General features: G+C 44.4%; 1 protein-coding gene across 1 annotated transcript in view; it reads left to right on the forward strand.

The window, feature by feature from the left end:
• The first annotated feature begins 2,164 nt into the window (after positions 1-2,164).
• LOC111156913 (GATA binding protein 4) overlaps positions 2,165-22,056 on the forward strand; it is a 48,365-nt gene continuing 28,473 nt past the window's right edge. The window contains 2 exon segments of the mRNA XM_022518048.1: positions 2,165-2,464; positions 2,466-2,781. Coding sequence (XP_022373756.1) covers positions 2,165-2,464; positions 2,466-2,781 — 616 coding nt within the window.

Below are 22,056 nucleotides of genomic sequence, written 5' to 3' on the forward strand. Positions count from 1 at the left end.
TAGTTTTGAAAGCAAATAACAAACCATCTCAGAGTTAACATGTGACTATAGGATACAGTGGTGTTAACTCCATTATCATTAGTGATGTTGCAAAAATGGTTAAAAACATTATATAACGTGTATTAGAAATTCCATTTTCAGAATTTTTTACAATAATTAAGATGCCCATTATAGTATGATTATATCTGAGGCACTGTCTTATGGCACACTAGAAATCTGTAATAATAATGGCCAACAATTGTATAGAACTTTGTGCCTGTTATAACTTTTATAAAAACCCTGTTATAAGTGCTTTATATATATTAACTTATAATCCTCACAATCCTCAAGTGACTCTACAAGATAGATGCCTTTAACATTTGCATTTTTTCAGATGAGGAAACTGAGGCACAGAGGCTAACTAATGTGTCTAAAGTCATCCATTCAGTAAGTGATGGAGCCTGGATTTAGTGTAATAAAGGTCAATTAATATCTTTAATTCTACTATTGCAATGAAAAAGAAACTACTGCTAAAAGTGACTACCTCATCTTAAGGAGAAAAGTGGGAGTGTTGCTGTCAGGCTCAAACCCTGGAGGCCCACAGATTCTGTCCCTCACTCCCCTTAATTGTATTTTGATCTTTGACAAGTTTCAAAACTTTCTAATGATGCTTCAGTTCTATCTTTCGTAAATGGAGGCGACACACTTTTCCTTAGTGGAGCTGTGACAATAAGGACCTGGAACAAAGCAGGTGCTTCAAAACATAAAGCCTTTATTTTATCAGAAAAAAATGGCTTGGGAAAATAAAAACACAGGATACAAGGATATAACCAAGTCCCATGAATGCTTCTTCCCCCTCAAGCAGTGTCATTGGTGTTCTGATTCCCTACATGGGTGAACCAGGGATTCTATATGGAAAAACCCATTCAGTAAATCCAAATAGCCCAGGGAGTAGTTCTGTAAAGTGAACTTGGACATTCCTTTCACATTTCTGGTTTTGAAACCCAATCTGCAACATTGCTAAAATATAATTATTTGCAGGAAAAATATCTTGTCTGATTTGACTTCCACATGGTAAAGTGTGTGGATGGATAAGAATTTTCACAATCCTTTTCACAGAAATTCAGCAGACACTGTGCTCATATATAAACATTTAGACTCTACCTCTACTTAAAAAAAAAAAAAGATTACAAAGAAAAATTTCCTTGGTTGCTGGTTTTTATAGAGTTTGTCTTTGTCTTTCACGGGCAATCTAAAGTTTTTTCACAGCCTGGGACACTTGGGGTTAGGTGGGACAGAGACTAGCGATATTTCTTGGGTCCCAGGCAGTGCCCTGGAAACCCGAAACCCTTGAACTTAGAAAATACTGTGACAAGAATATGCTTGAAAAATAAGACAAAATTAAAGTCGTTCCTGACAAGCAAAACAAAAAAAAAAAAAAAAAAATGACCTGGGTCACTACCCATAATTACATGTCCAATAACCGTGAAGCCCCATGTCCCTAAAACTGCCCTCCCTAGGCTTCCACGAAGCAGCCAGACAGACCCCCGGGCCTCCGCACGACAAAGACCACAGCTTCCTTGGGAGCCGCAGGCTTCTTTGAGAGAGAGTGACGTTTTCCTGGGTTAGCAGTTCGAGAGAAGCAACCTCGAGCATAGCGAGGCTCCTGATGAACTTCCTCTTTTTGTTCCCCTTTTAGGACCTGTAGAAGGACGCAGCCGGTCCCTCTGCATTGGAATCAGCCTATTGCACCCAACGCCGGAGTCTGCGGGTGTCCTGAGGACTGTGCGCGGCGACGGCCGCAGGCGTGACCCGAAGGCCCGTGCCCCACGCAGGCGCCCAGGCACCACCCCGCGTCTTCTGCCACTCGGGACCTCTAGGCCCAGGGGTAGATTCAGCCCCTCCTCCAGCACCTCCAGGAAGAACCAAAATTTCAATTTGGGATTTTCCTATAAACAAGAGCCTAGAGTCGTTTTTGCTCGATGCTGGATTTAATACGTGTATATTTTTGAGAGATTTGTTTTTCTTTACTTTTGATTTTTGATCTGCGTTTATGTGACAGACTCTCACCTGTACATTATTATTATTATTATTATTTTTTCTATCATTATTATTATTGTCTCTCCCTGCATCGCGCCTTGACTCGCGAGTGACGGGACTCCGAAGCGGAGAGCTCGCGGGGGCGATGTACCAGAGCTTGGCCATGGCGGCCAACCACGGCCCCCCTCCCGGGGCCTACGAGGCGGGCGGCCCCGGCGCCTTCATGCACAGCGCGGGCGCTGCGTCCTCGCCAGTCTACGTGCCCACGCCGCGGGTGCCCTCATCTGTGCTGGGCCTGTCTTATCTCCAGGGCGGAGGCGGGGGCGCCGCGTCCGGAGCCACCTCTGGCGGCAGCTCCGGTGGGGCCCCGTCGGGTGCCGGGCCCGGAACCCAGCAGGGCAGCCCGGGCTGGAGCCAGGCGGGAGCCGAGGGAGCCGCCTACACCCCCCCCGCCGGTGTCGCCGCGCTTCTCCTTCCCGGGAACCACTGGGTCCCTGGCGGCCGCCGCCGCCGCCGCCGCGGCCCGGGAAGCCGCGGCCTACAGCAGTGGTAGCGGAGCTGCGGGTGCGGGCCTGACGGGCCGCGAGCAGTACGGGCGTGCGGGCTTCGCAGGCTCCTACTCAAGCCCCTACCCCGCCTACATGGCCGACGTGGGCGCGTCCTGGGCCGCGGCCGCCGCCGCCTCCGCCGGTCCCTTCGACAGCCCGGTCCTGCACAGTTTGCCCGGTAGGGCCAACCCCGCTGCCCGACACCCCAATCTCGGTGAGTACTGAGCGCAAGCATCCGGTCTGTGTACTGGAGCAGGCTGTCGTGAGCACTGCTGGGGACATTTAATTTTTCACCAGTGTGCGTTGTAGGGTGGCGGGCGGTAGGGAAGGGACAGAATGCGTGAGTTTCAAGGAAGACAGAAGCTGGAGGCTCCGAACGCTGGCGGCGGTGAAAGTCACAGCCCCTGAGAGCCCAGATTCTGTTAAGCGGGAACGAGCCTACTCTCTGGTGCTTTTCTAAAGAGAGAGGACTGCAGGGTGGCAGGGTCTGAGTGTGTCCCCGTTAAGCCCCAGACGTCGGGTTTGTGTGACCCCGCCAAGCCCATCTATAGGTGACTGTGGGAGGGTGACAGGCTCACTGGAGAGCTGGGAGGGGCAGCTCCGGGAGCCCTTGGTGGACAAGCGTTAGTGATCGCGGGGTTTCTGCTCCCATTTCCTCTCGGCCCTCCCTTGGTGTCCTCAGCAGGGAACTGATTACATTGGCGAGGGCCCAAGATCTTTTGGGCCATTTGGCGGCCCAGTTGGAGGATCCTTCCGAGTGGCAGATGATTCTCCTGTCGGGATTTCACACCTGGTACAAAGGAGGGACTGGAGCAATGGAGATGGGTTGAACTGGGGCTGGCACCTTATGGGTGCCCCGGGGCCAGAGCGCACTGCGCCCTGCGCGGGTCTGCGGTGGCACGTGTGCGGGGTGTATCGAAAGCGCATACCTGATCAGCGTCCAGGGGAGCCACGGGAAGCCCAGAAGGGCTTCTCTATAATGCCTGACTTAAATGGAGATTTTGCAGCAGTTTCCCTAAGTTGAGCGTCCTCTTGTCCTGAGGGCTGAGGTTAGAAATAACAATCCTAATGGGCACCATTGAATATTTCCTGTGAAATGGAAAAACTGGGAACTTACTGCAAACCTGCGCACTCTGGCTCCGATTTACAGACTGAACAAAATGAAGTCTGAGAAAGGGTCTGCTTGCTTTGGAAAGGCAAAGTAAAGGAAGTGGGAACCACTAGTTCAAAATGCAGACGACCTATGGCCTGTGGAATTTCAGGAAGGGCCAGGATTGGGTTTGGTTGGAGATGGTTTTTGCGGGGGAGGGGAAGCCCAGACCTGAGAAACAAAGTTAACATTTATTGACTACCTACTAAGTGCTAAATCCTTTCACATTTGTTCTCACTTTGAAGAGTAAAGCTTGTGGCTCCCAGGTTTCCAGTCTTAGGCTGGCTCTGAGAAGGGCCCTGGCTTTGAAGGGCTTTTAAATTATCCTCTGACCCTGGGTGGCCAGGGAAGGACCCCAGGGGGGTCCAGCCAAATACACATCCCAGGTAAACTGATTAACCATGGAAGTGGCGCCGGGGCTGGGTCTGTGGCTCCTAGTTTCCCCCTCCCCTTCTCAGGGGAGCCAGACGGCACCCCCCAGGGGAGGAGGGGCAACTGGCTCTGGAGCCTCTCCTAGGGCCTGAGCCAGATAGCTTGCTTGAAGCATCTCCATACAATGGCAGCTGGGAGTGGGTAGTTGGGTGTGTGGGGGGGTGGGGTGCGGAGGGGGTGGTGGTGTGAGCTTTGGCTCTATTTCCTCAGAACTCTCCGTTGCCTCTAGAACTCTCTCTCTGGACATTATGTTTTAAAATAGGGAGAAATGGCCCCAGAGTTCCACTTCTTTTAACTTGTGGTGGGAGTGGAAAGGTTGCTTCCTAACCCCTGTAACCTGGAATGAGAATTTGGTGTTTGGTTAGGGAAAAAAAAGTTCAAAGTCCAAAAATGGAGCATATGCTTTTCTGGTCATCAGAATTACAACCACAACAATGTTTTAAAAAAAAAAAAAAAAAGTGCTGGGTGAGTGCACACAGTATTTAAATTCTAACATGTAACCCATACTATTTAGGAGGATGCTGGAGTAAGTAATGTTTCCCAAATTTCAGGGTCAGCAGATGACAAGCTAACCTCCAAGGGGCACCTCCTTGCTGAGAAGTGTGGCCTGTCTTCCCAGTACTCTGCTCTGTTCCACTAGTTCAGGAAGTCCCACCTGGTGTAGCAGCTGGATTATCTCCTCTATACAGAGCCAAGTGTGTTAAATGGTCTTCATGAAAGCTTCCGTGTTATCTTTGTGAGAGAACGTGAGACATGTGGAACCTGTTGGCATTCCCATCCTCAGCATGTTCTGTAGGTGGCACTTACCTAAAAGCAAGTTAATTACAAAAACGGTGCATGTAAATAAATATATATTTTTTAATCTTTTCATCCTATCCCTTGACCCCTCCTGTAAATGCCTGCTAACTTTATCAAGGATCAGCTCCGACATATTAGCTGATGCTGAGGGATAGAAGAAACATGATGACAAGTGATTACTGATTCCATGATATTTATTGAGAGCCTGTTGTTTGGAGTTGCCACTGGGCCCCCAGATGGCAAGACAGCATGGTAGTATGACAGGCAAATGTTCATTCAATCCCGGTAATCCTGTGATCTTGGGCAAATTACTTACCTCTCAGTCTCCCCTCTTTTTCTGTGAAATGGGATAATCCTAACTACTTTCAGTATTGTCTTATGTTAGAAAAATAAGGCAGTGTTTGCGAAGTTGTTGGTTTTGGCCCATAAAAGATGGCTATTTTGTTAAGCAGCTACTCATGATCATGTAGAGTGACCTATTTTTTTCTGATTTTCTCAGGACTGAGGGGTTTCCCAGGACTTGGGATTTTTAGTGCTAAACCTAGGGCAGTCCCCAATACACAGGGATGGTTGGTGACCCTAAACAGACATGAAAATGGGTAAATGACCCAGTAGCATGTTGCAGTAATGAGCTAAGAGGAAAAGAGAGAAAACAGAAGTGGTTCTTTCTTCTGTCTAGGAATCTGGAAGTCTTCACCTAAGTGGTGTCATCTGCATTTGGTCTGGAAGGGTAAGTAGCAGGAGGTGGCCAGGAAAAGCATAGCACCTACAATTAAAAGAAAGAAAGAAAGAAAAGGACAGGAAAAGTTAAACTCTTCATTTGCCATCACATTTTGTGGTACTGTGAAATGGTACAACACAGCTTGGCTTTCGTGTAAATAATATATTTACAGCCATAGGTAAAACCACACAGACTAACACACTCTTCATCACAGAAACTAGTTTCAATTTTAGTGAGAAGAAAGAAGAGAACAGCTTTATTTTTTATGAAGTATTAACTGCCTTGTTTTTAACAATAGTTAATATCTTGCCAGAGTTCTTATGTTGGTTATTGGAAAAGACAAAAATCAAAGTACGAGAAGCTAACAAGGGCCTCTGTAAGGCCGTGCACTTAGGTTGGAAGGAGTGAAACCTTGACCGCAATGTGTATGAACTTAAGTTCATTCCAAGTTCAATATGAGCCTGACCCTGAAACAACCATTGACATCATTAATTAGGCTGCATTAATGGAATTATGTGACCTTACTGAGGGCAGGTAGAGTCTTAGTCATATTTAAGTGCCAGGCACATGCTGGGCACTTGGCAAATATTTGAGTAGAGATCTAGGAGGTAATTGCCACAGTACTCTGCCCAGGTCAAAACACACAGAGTGGCTGCTTTAGAGGCCCACTGGGGAGCCTGGGGACAGAGGGAGCAGGCTGGGAGAGGGTTCTGGAACCCTTAAGTTGTTTTAGGTCAGTTAAGAGGGAGAGAGAGAATGACTGTGTAAAAATAACTGATGGGGCGCCTGGGTGGCTCAGTAGGTTAAGCATCCAACTCTTGGTTTTGGCTCAGATCATGGTATCGGGGTCAAATTGATTGAGCCCCATGTCCAGCTCTGAGCTCAGTGGGGCGTCTGATGGAAACTCCCTCTTCTTCTCCTTCTGCCCTTCTCTCTCAAATCGATCAATCAATCAATCAATCAATCTTTAAAAAAAAAAAAAAATCTGAAAGGCAAAAGCCTACATACGTCCTTTCAACGTTGTGTTGCTCCAGGTGAGCGAACATTAGGTTTGGCAAGAACGCTTTCTTATACATGATTGTAGTTGTTGAGTTGGAATATGGAATATGGCTTCTCTTAATAATAACCCCCTGGGCACTGAGAGTGCTTAAGGGGATGTGGGTTACCCTCTGCCAGCGGAGCTGGGCAGGGAATTCTTGCATTTCAAGGGCTAGAGCCCATGTTTTTATGCGCAGGAGATAGCTAGAGGGGGGTAGGAGAGCTGTGTCTCCTTGTGAAGGAACCAATCAGAGTGGTTGCAAAGGTATATCAGTTTGTCAAAACTCATGGGAATGTACTTTTAAAACAGGAGTCTTTGTATGTACGTTATAGCACAATAAAGTTGATTTTTGTTTTATTTAGTGCCTGCAAATACTTAAAGCAGAAAAGGAGGCCGTGGAAATGATGTATACATATGCCACGAAGGAAATAGTATTGTAACAGATGTGACTGGAAAAGCAAAGAAAATATGCTTTATGATGCAATAACAATTCTTTTTGGGTAACAGAGAAAAAAGCAATTATAATGCTGTCAAAGGATCTCAAATTTTTAAAATAATTTTAAGGGTTGATTAAAAAAATAACGCAGTCAAATACATGTATATTATCCAGTGTCTGCGGGGTGATCTCTTTAAAAGCTTTACTTCATTCGCGGGGTCATGAGAGTTTGTTTATGGTACAGGTCAGTGGAAAACTCTCTCAAGTGTTTTCTGGATCTTTGGGGAACTGCTTATCAATGAAGCCGTTTTCTTTCAGAGCCGGTTCATTTATGTAGGGAACTTTGTGAGATCAGCTCTGAAGTAGCTTGTTTGGCTAGAGAATGATTTGTCAGTCTCCGAGAAAACCAAAGTTGTTTGACTTTCCGGTTACCACCCTGACCAGGTCAGTCAGAGCTGGGGCTGGTCTGTGGTGCTAGACTGAGAACCAATGAAGTGGGGCAGGCGTGTGCGGGGTGGCCAGGGGTGTGTTGCTGCTTCCAGTGAAATCTGTCACCAGCCCAATTGTGTCCCATCAAAAGGTCAGGCCACATTTGCTGGGCACTTTCTAAGCACTCAGGTAGAATGATGCACAGGAGACAGTTTTAGATAACACTTTCTTCTGTATCCCTTTCCATTTTTTTTTTTTTTTCTAACTTAAATGAGCTAAGAAAACAAACATACTCTGGGATGTGGGGAAACAGGAACTTTGATACCTGTTGGGGGGAGTGTAAATTGTTACAAACTTTACAGACGCCCTCAGTGATATCCAACAAATTATAAAGTGGCTACCCTTGATCCAGAAATTTAACTTCTAGAAATTAATTCTGGCCCAGTTGTGGCCCAGTTTGTAATAACAAAAATTGGGAATAATCTAAATGTTTATTATCAGGGGACTGTTTGTATACACATCGGACATACAATAGGATATCACGTAGGCTTAAAAAATTGGGAAATTCAGGGGCTCCTGGGTGGCTCAGTCATTAAGCATCTGCCTTCAGCTTAGGTCTTGATCACAGGATCCTGGGAACGAGTCCCTCATCAGGCTCCTTATTAAGTGGGGAGTCTGCTTCTCCCTCTCCCACTCCCCCTGCTTGTGTTCTCTCTCTGTCAAATAAAGAAATAAAATTCTTAGGAAATTCATTGTATGATGGTATAGAGTCCTCTCCAGAGATACTTATAAGTACAGGATATGTATATTGCAAGTTACTTATGCTGAAAGAAAGAAAGAAAGAAAGAAAGAAAGAAAGAAAGAAAGAAGCAGGGTGCCTGGGTGGCTCATTTGGTTAGGGTGTGACTCTTGATCTCAGGGTCCTGAGTTCAAGTTCTGCGGTGGGTTGTATGCTGGAGCCTACTTAAAAAAAAAGAAGAAGAAGAAGAGAGAAGAGTATATGTATTTGAAAATATTTAATTTATCTCTGGAAATACAAGGAATTTGTATTGTCAGTTACCCATGGAGAGGATAACTGGGTAGGTGAGGATAAGGATGGGGAAAACACTTTTACTACATATGCCTTAGAACCTTTTGATTTTTTTTTTTTTTTAAAGATTTGTGTATTTTCATTTAGAGGGAGAACAAACAGTGGGAGGGCAGAGGCTGAGAGAGAATCTCAAAGGGGAGGGGCAGAGGGAGAGAGAATTTCTTTTTTTTAAGATTTTATTTACTTATTTATTTATTTATGTATTTATTTGTCAGAGAGACAGAGAGCACACAAGCAGGCAGAGTGGCTGGCAGAGGCAGAGAGAGAAGCAGGCTCTCTGCCAAGCAAGGAGCCTGATTGGGGACTTGATCCCAGGACTCCAGGATCATGACCTGAGCTGAAGGCAGCGGCTTAACCGACTGAGCCACCCAGGTGTCCTGGGAGAGAGAATTTCAAGCAGACTTTATGCAGAGCTGGGAGCCTGTTGTGGGGCTTAATCCCATGACCCTGAGATCATGACCTGAGCCAAAACCAAGAGTCAGACGCTCAACTGCCTATGCCACCCAGGTGGCCCTGTAGGACCTTTTGAATTTTTAAGCAACTCAGCATTTTTAATTTTTATTTTTTAAAAAGATTATTTATGTATTTATTTATTTGAGAGAGAGTGCAAGCACACGAGAGCACAAGCAGTGGAGAGGGAGAAGCAGGCTGCCCATCCAGTAGGGAGCCGGATTCAGGACTCGATCCCAGGACACTGGGATCATGACCCAAGCTGAAGGCAGCTGCTTAATGGACTGAGCCACCGAGGCACCGCTTAACCATTTTTTCCCCCTTAACCATTTTTTAAATAGTCACTTCTATGCTTCTTTATTAGCTCATTAAATCATAAAATACTTTTATTTTATTTTTTTTTTTAAGATTTTATTTATTTATTTATTTGACAGAGAGAGATCACAAGTAGGCAGAGAGGCAGGCAGAGGGAGAGAGAGAGAGAGAGGGAAGCAGACTCCCTGCTGAGCAGAGAGCCCGATGAGGGACTCGATCCCAGGACCCTGAGATCATGACCTGAGCCGAAGGCAGCGGCTTAACCCACTGAGCCACCCAAGCGCCCCATAAAATACTTTTAAAATATAAGGAGGTTAAGGTTAAGTTTTATTCAATTTTACTCTTTACCATCTTAGCCATTTTTAAGTGTATAGTTCAGTAGTGTTAAATATATTCATATCAGGGGCGCCTGGGTGGCTCAGTGGGTTAAAGCCTCTGCCTTTGGCTCAGGTCATGATCCCAGAGTCCTGCTCAGCAGGGAGCCTGCTTCCCTTCCTCTCTCTCTGCCTGCCTCTCTGCCTACTTGTGATCTCTGTCAAATAAATAATAAATAAATAAATATATATTTTAAAGATTTTATGTATATAATATATATAAATAAAATACAATAATAAATAATAATATATAGTATAATAAATAAATAAAATAAAAAATATATATTTTCATATCATTGTGAAACAGGTTTCCAGAACTTTTCATTTTGCAAAACTGAAACTCTATACTAATCAAACAACAGCTATTTCCTCCTCCCCAACCCGTGGTAACTGCCATTTTAATTTCTGTCTGTGTGAATTTGACTACTTAGGTACCTCATGTAGGTGAAATTGTATAGTAGTTATCTTTTCGTGACCGGCTTATTTCACTTAGTGTAATGTTCTCAAGGTTCATCCATATGAACCTTGAGGTAATATGTCATATGACTTCCTTCCTTTCTAACACTGAGTAATAGTCCATTGTATGTATATATCGTATTTTTTAAATCCATGCATCCATCATGAATAGTTGAGTTGTTTCCACCTCTTGTGAATAATGCTGCTGGGAAAATTGATGTGCAAAGGGAGCCTTTTGAATTTTGAACTGTATGAATATATTACCAATTAAAAAAACATATTGAACCAATTAAGTTATTAAAGAGACATACAGCACTCATGAAGTAACTTCTCCCTCCCTCTTTTTGTTTAGAACAGCTTTCTATATTTAGAGTTACGGATGCACAGGAAAAGTACTTTGTAGTATAAATTGTTGTTTATTGAATTTAGCTTTTGGTTTTTGCTTATTTAACAGGAGATTGCTTTACCAAGGGGACAAAAAACCTTTATCCTGTGCTCAGTAATGTCTGTGGGTAGCACATCTCAGCAATTGTCAGATTGCTGGCGTTGGGGGCACAGACACAGGTGCCCTTTCCTGGTGTGGCTGTTGTCCCTCAGGTTGTACTGGGGCTAGAAAAAAGGGCAGTGAAAGGATGATGTTAGAAAAACAAATTATCTTCCGCCAAGGCAAAGTAAGTCTTTTAACCAATTTTTTTCTGCCTGTCCTTTTTTTGTTCTTGTTTTGTTTTTTAAGATTTTATTTATTTATTTGAGAAGAGAGAGTATGAGCAGGAGCAGGGGGAGAGGGAGAAGCAGGCTCTCTCCACTGAGCAAGGAGCTCCATTTGGGGCTTAATGTGGGGCTAAATCCTGGGAGGATGAGATCAGGACCTGAGCCAAAGGCTGCCGCTTAATTGACTGAGCCCCCCAGGAACCCCTCAGCCTGTCCTTTTAAGGCAATTGAGTTGTACTGAATTTAGAGCTGAAACCTGTTGCAAATGTTGCTGCTTTTGTTTGCATACGAAAGAGGAAGGACTGCGGGTTTTTCCATTGCCTTGCTTGAGAGGCAATTCTTGGAGGCCTCTGGATGCTGCTGCTTTAAGAACTTGAAGGAGTCTTTTTGCCATCTGAAAGTATTTGTCCGCTGGTGACTTTTTTGATCTGCACATCCTGAATAAGGTGCAGGTGATAAAGCCTTCTTATGGTTTCTACTGACTTTCTATGGTCCATGACATGGTCTCATGTAGCACAGTCCCTGAAGGATAATTTAAACATTTTATTGGCTATCTGTAGAGCTATTTCTTTGTCTCCTTCTAAAACACATAGGGACAGGGACGCCTGGGTGGCTCAGTTGGTTAAGCAGCTGCCTTCGGCTCAGGTCATGATCCCGGTGTCCTGGGATCGAGTCCCACATCGGGCTCCTTGCTCAGCAGGGAGCCTGCTTCTCCCTCTGCCTCTGCCTGCCATTCTTGCTCTGTCTGCCTGTGCTTGCTCTCGCTCCCTCTCTCTCTCTCTCTCTGACAAATAAATAAATAAAATCTTTAAAAAAAAAAAAAACACATAGGGACAATAATATGGGTGGGATTATAATAGGAGTAACTTCTGATCTGTTTTAGTTTACGCAAAATGTATTTACAAGTTTGGATACATTCGTGTTGGGAAACTAACAACTTTTTAGGGACAGGAGCTTCTATCTTGTGCTATATATGTGCCTGTATCTTGCTCTCTGTAATGCAATTTATATATAGCAAGTTAGATCCTTTATCAAGGGTCAATGGGGAAGTTGTCAGGTGATAGGGACTTTTTAAGTCCTTCTGGAGAGGCAGATATGATCTCCATTTTGCAGGAGAGGTAACTGAGCCTCAGAAAGATTAAGTAGTCTGCCCAAGTTCCCAGTAAGCAACAGCTCTGGCTTAGAACCCAGGTTAAGTTCAATTTCCAGGACTTCCATGCTTTTCTTTCATTTACCTCCTTTTGCCTTTGCCAAGCTTAAGATGAGGACACTTATCCCTTCAGGACCATAAGGTGCAGGGTGTTTGAAAGACTCAAACTTTAGGATTTTTTTAAAAAAGCTTTTATTTATTTATTTGGCAGACAGAGATCACAAGTAGGCAGAGAGGCAGGCAGAGAGACAGGGAAGCAGGCTCCCCGCTGAGCAGAGATTCTGATGTGGGGCTCCATCCTAGGACCTCAAGATCATGACCTGAGCCCACGGCAGAGGCTTAACCGGCTAAGCCACCCACGTGCCCCTAGGATTTTTTTTTTTTTTTTTTAAGATTTTATTTACTTGATAGCAGGGGGGAGAGGCAGAAGGAGAGGGAGAAGCACACAGCCTGGTGAGCAGGGGGCCTGCTGCTGACTCCTTCCCAGGACCCTGGGATCATGACCTGAGCCTAGGGCAGATGCTTAATGACTGAGCCACCCAGGTGCCCCTTAAGCTTTAGGATTTTCTATTACTTGGTCTCCACCTGCTCCTTCTCCCCAGTGTAGTTTTCCCTCTGTGTTCCTACTTCCCACCAATGCTTCTTCAGGTGCCCTATTCTCTCTAGAGGTCTTCCATCTCATTCTGATTTTGCCCTCCCTGCACTCCGTGAGTAGGACATTAGGAATCCCTGCCTTGCTTCAGCTTCCTTTTCAGCCTCCCGATTCTGCTGTGCAGCGAATTAAAGAGAGGCTTCCCAGAATTCAGACCCTCCAAGCTAGAGGATTCTTTAATTCTGGGGGGATTGCTGGCTGCAAAAGAAGGGCAAAACCATATGGCTCTATCAAAAAATCCTTTTCCTAATAGAAACCTAGAATCAGCTTTTCTGTATTCCTTTCCTCTGAAAATTCATATGTATCTGAGGTAGGAGCCGAGAAAGGAGGGGAGAAAAGCATTGTAGTAATTATGGTTTTAATGAAGATGAGAATAGGGGTGTGGATGTGTGGATGAGGATAGTGACTGAGCCCCATGGAGTTGAGCTGAGCTGAACACAGAAGCCATGGATGGAAGCTTTCTTGTTTCTGGCAGGGGGCCTATGGTTTTATCTATTACTGCTCTGTAATCAGAATTGAGCCAGGATATTCAAGCCTCTTATCTGAATGAAGGGAATTTGGTTTTCTGGCCTTCAGCATTTTGCAGCAGTCTCCAGATTGACTTCATGGCTCTAAGTATCTTTTTTTCCACCAAAGGAAGAATATAATCGAGACAGGTAAGCCATTCCATACCTTTAAAATCATGGAAAAGCCTCTGCGCGTGGAACGTGAGGCTGTCTTTCACTCTGCATCGAGTAGTCACAGATCTGCTTTGTTTCGGAGGATGAGAAATGAAGGAGATACCACCACAGTTTGGTGGATTATTTAAACCAGAGGCTTTGGGATTCCCTCATTGCAGATCTTCAAATGGAATTTGATTCTTAAATTACTTTTGTAGCCTTCCTTTTTCCCTTCCGGTATAAGCTCCATTTTTACTTCTAGAAATCCAGTCAAACTTTATCACCTCTATTCAGAATTGATCAATAGCAACTGGTGAGCAGGTTAATTATAATCGCAGAATAAACGCCGAAGTCTCAAAGTTCACCACTTCTGCAGTGTTTCCAAACCCCTCGGGGACCGTGCCAAGAGACTCTCATTGACCCATTCAGAGCAGGTGTGGGAGTTTGAACCAGGGGCAGACAATCGGATCTGATTCAAGACAACTCACTTTGGTTTCTTATCTGCAGCTTTTCCTATCTTACGATGTCTGTCATTTCAGATAAAAAAAGTTCAGTCAATTGAGCTGGGAAATGGCAAGTTACGTGTTCTTCTGATAGAAGTTTTCAAGTTGTTGTTTTATCAGATTGGGTTGAAATTGTATGTTTCTGTCAAGGTCTGCAATGACCTTTTCAGATATTTTATCAGGTATTAGGTGGGGAGACTTTTTTTTTCGTTCTCTCTTCGACCTAGCAAAGAATGACCTGACTTCCAAGATCATAAATCAAACCAGGTAAAGAGAGGCAATAATACAAGTTACCCCTCGAAATTGACTAGGTGGGGAGAAAACAAACAACAAATAAAACCTTTCCCTAGCACATAGAAAGAACTTAACTTGACCCTAAATAAAGAATGTGGTTCTCACAGAGTACACACTTAATAGGAAAATACTGCTTATTTGAAAAAAGAAAATGTTTTCCAGGTCAAAGATGGCTTCAGAAAAGCAAATAGTATTTTTTTTTCCCAAATAGTATCAGTAACACTTAATTATCCTTCTTTTATTAAACTCCACGTATGTTTAATATGGAAAAAATAAAACTCATATACACCAGTACACAAATAGTTGATAATCTTACCACCAAAGATAACCACGGTTAGGCATTAATCCTTGACTTCTTGGTTACCATACATTTAGAGGCATGCGTATATGTATATATTTAAACAGTCGTAAATGTTATTGTTTAGTTATTTCAGCACCGAAGAAAGTTTTTAAAGATCAGTGACCCAGGCTGGCTCCTGAAGTTAAGATCCCTTAAGTAGAGCGATGATGGGGAATTGGCAGGAGGAACTGCCCATAATAAATAGCCAATCAGATGGGAGAGTTGTGTGTAAAAACTCAGTTTTCCTGCCTTTCAGTTTATTGTGTATATAGCCAATTTAAAGCTAGAACATATGTGCGTTTGACGTGGTTCCCCCTCAAAGGGAGGCAGCCATTGCAGGGTATGTTGGTTTGTGAGCCCTGAGCAGTAGCTTTTAGCCCACTTTTCAGAAAGGGAAGTCAATGAGGTGAAGGACCCTGTGCTCTCCTTTTCCTGCTGCATGACTTTGGACACCTTAGCATGCCTCTCTTGGGTCCAGGGCAAGTATTTGTAAGGTTCAGATGCCCATCCAGGAGCAGAAATGGTAAGAAGGGGGAGGGCTGCTCCCTATAGGGACCTTTGGGGTATTTAAAATCCAGGGTATTATACATCTTCCAGGATAATAGTTCATGTTGGCTTTGTCTTCCCTCATACCAAAGCTGTCATAGTAACTTATAACCTTTCTGGGCTTGCCTGAGCATCAGACTCAAATTCGTGCAGTCTCTGTAACGTTGGTTTCCATGGCCACCTGCCTCATTTGAAGCAATGGTGTTTGTGAGATTTGGGGTTTGATGGGCAGTTTTATTTTTTATTAGACATAATAAATTACTTAGCTCCTAATATGTAAGAACAACTTTTGGAAACCATGGGTTGTGTTACCTCAGAGCTGGTCTCAGTTTATTGTTCCTTTGGTTTTGCTTTTCTGTTATTACCAAATCCATTCGGTGTCTGAGTTTCTAGGAGCCTGTGGAGCTCCAGTCCAAACGCCAGACCCAGAGACACCATTTGTTTTGTCAGTTAACCAGCCAAAAGGTATTTTTGCCTGCCTCCTATGAGCTGTGTACTTGTTAGGCTTTGGAGATCAAAAATGAACAAGATGGCCTCTCTATCCCAGCAGCTTACAGCGTGGGAGGGGAGATGAAAAGTGAATGTGCCCTCTTGGTGCAGAGAGGGCGCTGGCAGGGTAAATCTGGGTTCCACGGGAGCCCTTAGCATACTTAACTGGCCTGCCACCCCAGACCAGGCTTCCTGGTGGAGGAAATTCCTATGTTGTGTCCACAAGGCGATGCCTGTCTCCCCGCTGTATTTTCACACCCATTTTCCCCAGTCAGAGAAAGAACTCAGATGGAAAGGAGGCCGCATGCTAGAAGGATGTTTGGGAGGAGTTAGCGTATGTGTGTTAGCAGTAAGGCACCACATAGCTGTGTGGTTTGCATCTAGGCTGAGGTGGAAAGAAGAGGCAAAATTCTAGGCCAACCCTAGTTCCCACACCAGATCTCTGCCCTAGGAAGAAGAGGGACCTGGTTAATCCAGGAGGTGGGGTCCTACCTTGTTTTGTAATCCCACCTGCTTCTGGCACTGCCTCTCAAGGTGAGGTGGGTGCCAGGAGTGGCATCGATGAGGAATACAGATAATTATGGGGGGAATTATGGGGGGAAAATACTGTTTATGCAGGTGTGCATCCCTAGACCCAGAAGATGGATTAGCCAGAGCATCTACCTCCCAGGAAGTTTAGAGGTGAAAATAAAGATTTTAAGTTCAATTCTCTTCATTCCCTAGCTTCAACAAATAGCAACTCATGACAAGCTGTTTTCATCTATATGCCCCCCTTCCGCCATACTATGTTATTTTGAAGGAAATTCCAGAGAACTTATCATTTCATCTGTAAATATTTCTGTATGAAAAGATACAAGGACACTTAAAGATATACATAGCTTCAATGCCAATGTTACTCTGATATGAATTATCACTCCTTAATATCATTACATGTCCTCAGTGTTCAGATTTTCTACTTATCTAATTTTCTTAGATTGTTTGTCCAAACCAGGTCCATATTTTGCCTCTGTGGAGTCATATTTTCCTCTGTTGATGTGCCTCTCAATTTTTTTTTTATCTATATGTTCCCTTTTTACCCTTCTTTTTTGTTGCAATATATTTGCTAAAGAAACTAGGCTTCTCCTGTAGACTTTTCCTACCCTACAGCCTAGATTCTGTTGATTGCATTTCCTGCATGACATTTAACATGTTCCTCTGTCCTGTTTTTTTTTTTTAATGTAAATCTGTAATTGGAAAAATAGAATTAATCACATTGAGCAGTCATTGATGGACATTGCCCAGATCCATTATTCCATTAGGGGTTGCAAATGGTGACATTCTAATGATCTCATTTATTAGCTGAAATATATCCATAACAATAAAAAATACTTCAGTTACCAAATATTTGGTTACCCTGAGATACAGTTTGTAAAGGAAAGGCAAGGTGAATGCTTGCTGCCTTCACCTTACTTTCCAAAATAATGAATTCGTTCCCTGACATCCTTCAAACATTACCAATGACATTTTTTTAGTATGGTTAAGAACTCAGAGATTTAAACATATATGATGTGTTATAATCCATGTAGCTATTATCCTGTTTGAAGCTCAGATTGTTCTGTCTTTGCCAGTAGGAACCTGTCCAAGTTGGCTCCTGCGTTCTTTTGACAAAAATCTAAGTCTGATCCTTTCCTGCTTTCCATGTGACAAAATATTCCAAGCTCTTCTTTTTTTTTTTTTTTAAGATTTTTTTTTATTTATTTGACACACACAGAGAGAGAGAGAGAGAGAGAGGTCACAAGTAGGCAGAGAGGCAGGCAGAGAGAGAGGGGGAGGCAGGCTCCTTGCTGAGCAGAGAGTCCGATGCGGGGCTTGATCCCAGGACTCTGGGATCATGACCTGATCCCAAGTGCCCCTATTCCCTATTCTTAGCATCTTCTCCTCCCAGAAGCTAACTCTGCTAGCTGTGCTTTTTGCTCTTGGGTTAGTCATCCATGTAGAGTGAGGGAAAACTTCCCTATCCCACCCAAAGATAAGATAAAAGACTTCATGTGACAGTACCACACTTCCCATTGAAATTTAGGACTCAAATGCTTTTACTTTCCTTTATGTATCTTTTTCTTTTTAACTGTGCTAAGATATACACAACAGAAGATTGACCAAATAACTATTTTGGTCAATATTTTGTACAGCTCAATGGCATTGAGTGTATCCGTATTATTGTACAACGGTCACCTACCATCCCTCTCCAGAACTTCTTCCCCATCTGAAACTGGGTATACATTCCCCCTCTCCCTAGCCCCTGTCAGCCACCCTTCTCCTCTCTGTCTCCATGAATTTGATACTATTTACTTCACGTAAGTGAAGTCATTACAGCATCTGTCCTTTTGTGTCTGGATTCTTTCATTTAGCGTAGTGTTCTCCAGGTTCATCCGTGTTGTGGAGTGTGCCAGAATGTTCTTCCTGTCAAGGCTGAATAATATCCCATTGTATGTGTAGACCACATTTTGTTGATCCATTCATCTGTGATGGACCCTTGGGTTGCTTCTGCCTTTTGGCAATTGTAAACAAGGCTACTGTGAACAGGGGTCTCCTCAAAATCAGTTTGAGCCCCTGCTTTTTGTTCTTTGGGGCATATACCTGGAAGTGGAAGTGGAACTGGATCATATGGTAATTCTGTGTGGTTTTGAGGAACCACTTTACTGTTTTCCGTGGAAGCTGCACCTTTTTACATCTTTCATGCATCTTTGCAGCTATAAATCTTTCATCCACACCCAAAATTACATTCTCAACAACCCCATCATAATTTCACATTTGCTATATGCCATAACATCTATAGAGTCTCCAAGAAACAACATCAACACTCTGACAAACAGTCTGTTACTGAAACCAGTTTTGTGTGTTTGTTTTGGTCATTCCTTGCCTTTTGATTTTGGGGTTACTGCCAGTGTTTCCGGCTTTTGGCTTTGTATTCCTCTTCTACGACATGAGCTGGGCTACTTCTGGTGGCAGCCCCTGCCTCTTGCCTCTTGATGTGGTGCTCCCCCTCAGATGGCCACGTTGGGCATTTTGGATGTTATCACCCATTTCTCAAAACTTTTCCCAGCACACCAGCAGCCTGGTTCCATTTCAGGGATTGACAAAATTGACATGGCTGGGGACAGATATGCAGGGCCTTGAAATCGGGCAGAGGAGTTTGGGGCTTTATGAATAAAGGGCAAACATAATGAATCAGTAAATTGGGAATATGTACACCCAGAGAGGTAGGTGTGTGTGTGTGTGTGTGTGTGTGTGTGTGTGTGTGTGTTTTGGGTGGCTGGCATGGAGACAGCAGAGGCTCAGTGTTAGGCTGTCAGAAGTATTTTCTAGTCTGGAGAATGAGTAAATAAAGTGAAAGGCATGAAAGGAAAGGCAAGAGAAAATCACCAGGACAGATTGGCCAAAGAAGGGCATGGGTGAAAACCATGGTCATTACCTTTCTTTTGAGTCTCTACAGCCTTCATTTGAGGACAAAGTGGTGTGGGAGGTATGTGGATGACTACTTTCATACACCTCTCATCCCCCCAGTTTACACAGGCCCAGGGGCGGTCATTCTGAAGCTGCCCACCTGGAAATTGCATTCAATTTGCTTCATTTCTTTTGGATTTTCAGCTGTTCTTCTATGTTGTCATGGAGAGTGAGTCCTATTGTATAGCTCTCCTGCTTAGCTGATAATCTCCTGGTGGCAGTGGAGGTGGGAAGGAGGGGACACACAGTAGCAAATGGGACACAAGATCAAGGCAGGAGCCCAGGGTTGGAGGCCTCACATCACTGTCCACTCATGTGGACCAAACCAAGTCATTTCTTCATTCTGTGGGATTCCACTTCCTATCAGGAGCTCATAACCTCCCCGCCCTCCTTTTTCCTTTTGGTCCACTACCTTAATTTCCTGGATTGAAAGAATCTGGAATAACTTTTGAATATGGAATTGAGTAAATTGGTAAGTACATTTTCTCATCCCACATTCCCTCCATGGCCTAGGGACTAGGGAATCTGATTAATCACTTTCCCCTTCTGCCTGGCAGCCTCTGACTGCTGGATCAGCCTGGAAAATAAATGGCACTTCTAGGAAGGGCACCAGGCAGGAACTGGGAGTCTCTTATTTGACTGCTTTCCTATGGAGGGAAGAGCACATTCTGTATTTCTGGAAAGTCCCTTGGGTTTTACCGTTTAGGCTCAGTGGGTCTTGGTCTTTGACAGGAAGGCCAGGGTAATTGGAGCTTCCGAATCTAGCTCTTGACTCCAGAGGGGAGAGTTCCTGCTGTCTGTTATGGTGGTGAGGAGCGTGGACCCTGGAACCCTGCACACTGAGTACCTCCTGATTATTACCCAGCAATTATTACCCAGCACCTTGGCAAACTATCTAATATCTGATGGTCTCAGTTTTTTTCTTTCTACCTTAATAATTCCATAATGGCCTTTTTATGCAGATAGCTTTTTTTCTCTTGTTCTCGCTCACTTGACTGTGGAAGAATTGGAAACAGACACGGAAGAATCAAAGAATACACGATCACACTGCCTCTTGGTATCAAAGAGGGAGCAGAAGGTGGATCTTGTGAAAGCAGGAAAGTTGGAATGGGATCTTTCATTGGAATCTCTGCAGTGGGCTTATCTCTGCAGGCAGCCTTTGACATAACTCCAGGCAGAACTCCTGAGAATCAAACAGGGCCAATGTTCTCACTATATCTTAAGGTGCTATCTTTTTCTTATAGTTCCAGTAGACTGGAAGTGTTTTCAGGGCATACCTCATTCATTTTGGGGTTTGAGATACGCTTACATCGTAAATACTAAATAGATGTTCATTATCTGAAAAGATAAGGCCTGGAATTCATCCTAAAGTATATTTATGGGTCCTTGGGCTCCTGTACTCATACCTGCAGTCTGGCCCTACTGAGACATTGAGGGGGAGGAGAGGATGCATCCTTGTAAGAGGACAAACCAAGAGACAGAAGTCGAGGGATGACTGTGTCCCCATCCATGAATGGTTGTACAGGGAGAGAGACCCAGCATGGGTTGGGGGGAGAAATGAGGAGATTGAGGGGTTGTAAGAATCTCGAAAAGACAGCCCAAACCTAGAAGGCAGGAGGAGAGAGAAGAGCAAGGAAGACCCCAGGGGTCTTCTCAACGGTGACGACAAGGAAAGAGGCAGCTAAGGGTGAGGGACATGCAGGTGAAGTTTCCAGGGCACAGGTGGCATGGGCTTGAGTCTGTAGGCTCATCACCCTGATAGAAGCCTTGGGAACAGGAGAGAGCCCCTGGTGTATGGGGGAGAGTGATAGGGGCAGAGGAACTCTGCAGAGCTGGCCTCTGCTGAACGTGGGGGGCTGGGTGTGGGGCAGTCCAGGTAATAGAAGCTGGGTAAGAGGAGCCAGGAGAGGAAGCTAAAAAAAATGGTTAGGTGCCCTCCAAGTTCTAGCTTGTGAAAATCACCTGGGCTCATTCCATGATCCTATGGTGCTCTGCTGGGCCCTGATGGTGCCCCCGTGGGCTTCCTAAGCACCACCCGCAAAGTCTTCACATCCTATCAATGTTCTGGCCTCAGAGCCAGATCGATTATAATCTTTCCCTACTAGTTTACAGAAATTTGTGGAATTTTGCTCATCGAGTTTGTCCTTTTCTACCTATGGAGTGCCCGAATCCACTGTTTTCCTTCCTCCACACTTTGAACAGATTCCCAAGATCCATCTTAGAGAGCCTCTTGAGGCACCAGGGAGAGTTTTGTGTATACGAGTTACTGCCTCTCAACCTCATCATAACAGACAGGCTCAGGAACTCCAAGAGTCTCTGTAGAAACAAACTCTCCCGTCAGACTCTGTTTAAAGGGTATAAGTGCCTTTTGATTTGGGTAGGAGGCTGGTCTCCCCCTGCTTGAAGTGCTTCACAGAGGTGACAAGACACTCTCCTTCAGGGAATGTTGATATTAAGTTTCCTGCCCTGTGTAAACACAGCTCCAGGAATGGCATTAATAAAGGGGACCCTTTCCCCAGGGCTAGGCAGAAGGGGCCGTCAGGGGGAGAAGGACGAAGAAGACGGATCTGCTGGGGAGGGGAGAGCTGACCATCTCACCAGCTGTTCATGGTGAAGGCAGAGCGCATTAGCCAGACTTTCTTCCATCATTTTCAAAACTTTTGCTTCTGTTCCTTGGGACCTCCAAGTTGGGACCTCCAACTTTTTACTATCGGGCAGCCGATAGTTGGAGGCGCAGAAGAATTTTGTGGTTGAGATCTGGAGTCAGCACCTGATTTATACTTCTAGCTCTTCTTGTGGTGTTCCCCAGTTACCATGTGCACATGGTTGACCAGAGCCTACTTCATAGCGTTAGTGTGAGTAATAGGAAATAATGTTCATCAACCATCGTATTTGACATGCTGGGAGTTATTAGCCATTAGTCCCCTGTTGATAAATGTTCGCTATTACCATTAAAGGGATCAAATAGGATC

Source organism: Enhydra lutris, unplaced genomic scaffold (genome assembly GCF_002288905.1).
Source record: "Enhydra lutris kenyoni isolate GAN:26980312 unplaced genomic scaffold, ASM228890v2 scaffoldscaffold3, whole genome shotgun sequence".
Classification (NCBI taxonomy): domain Eukaryota; kingdom Metazoa; phylum Chordata; class Mammalia; order Carnivora; family Mustelidae; genus Enhydra; species Enhydra lutris.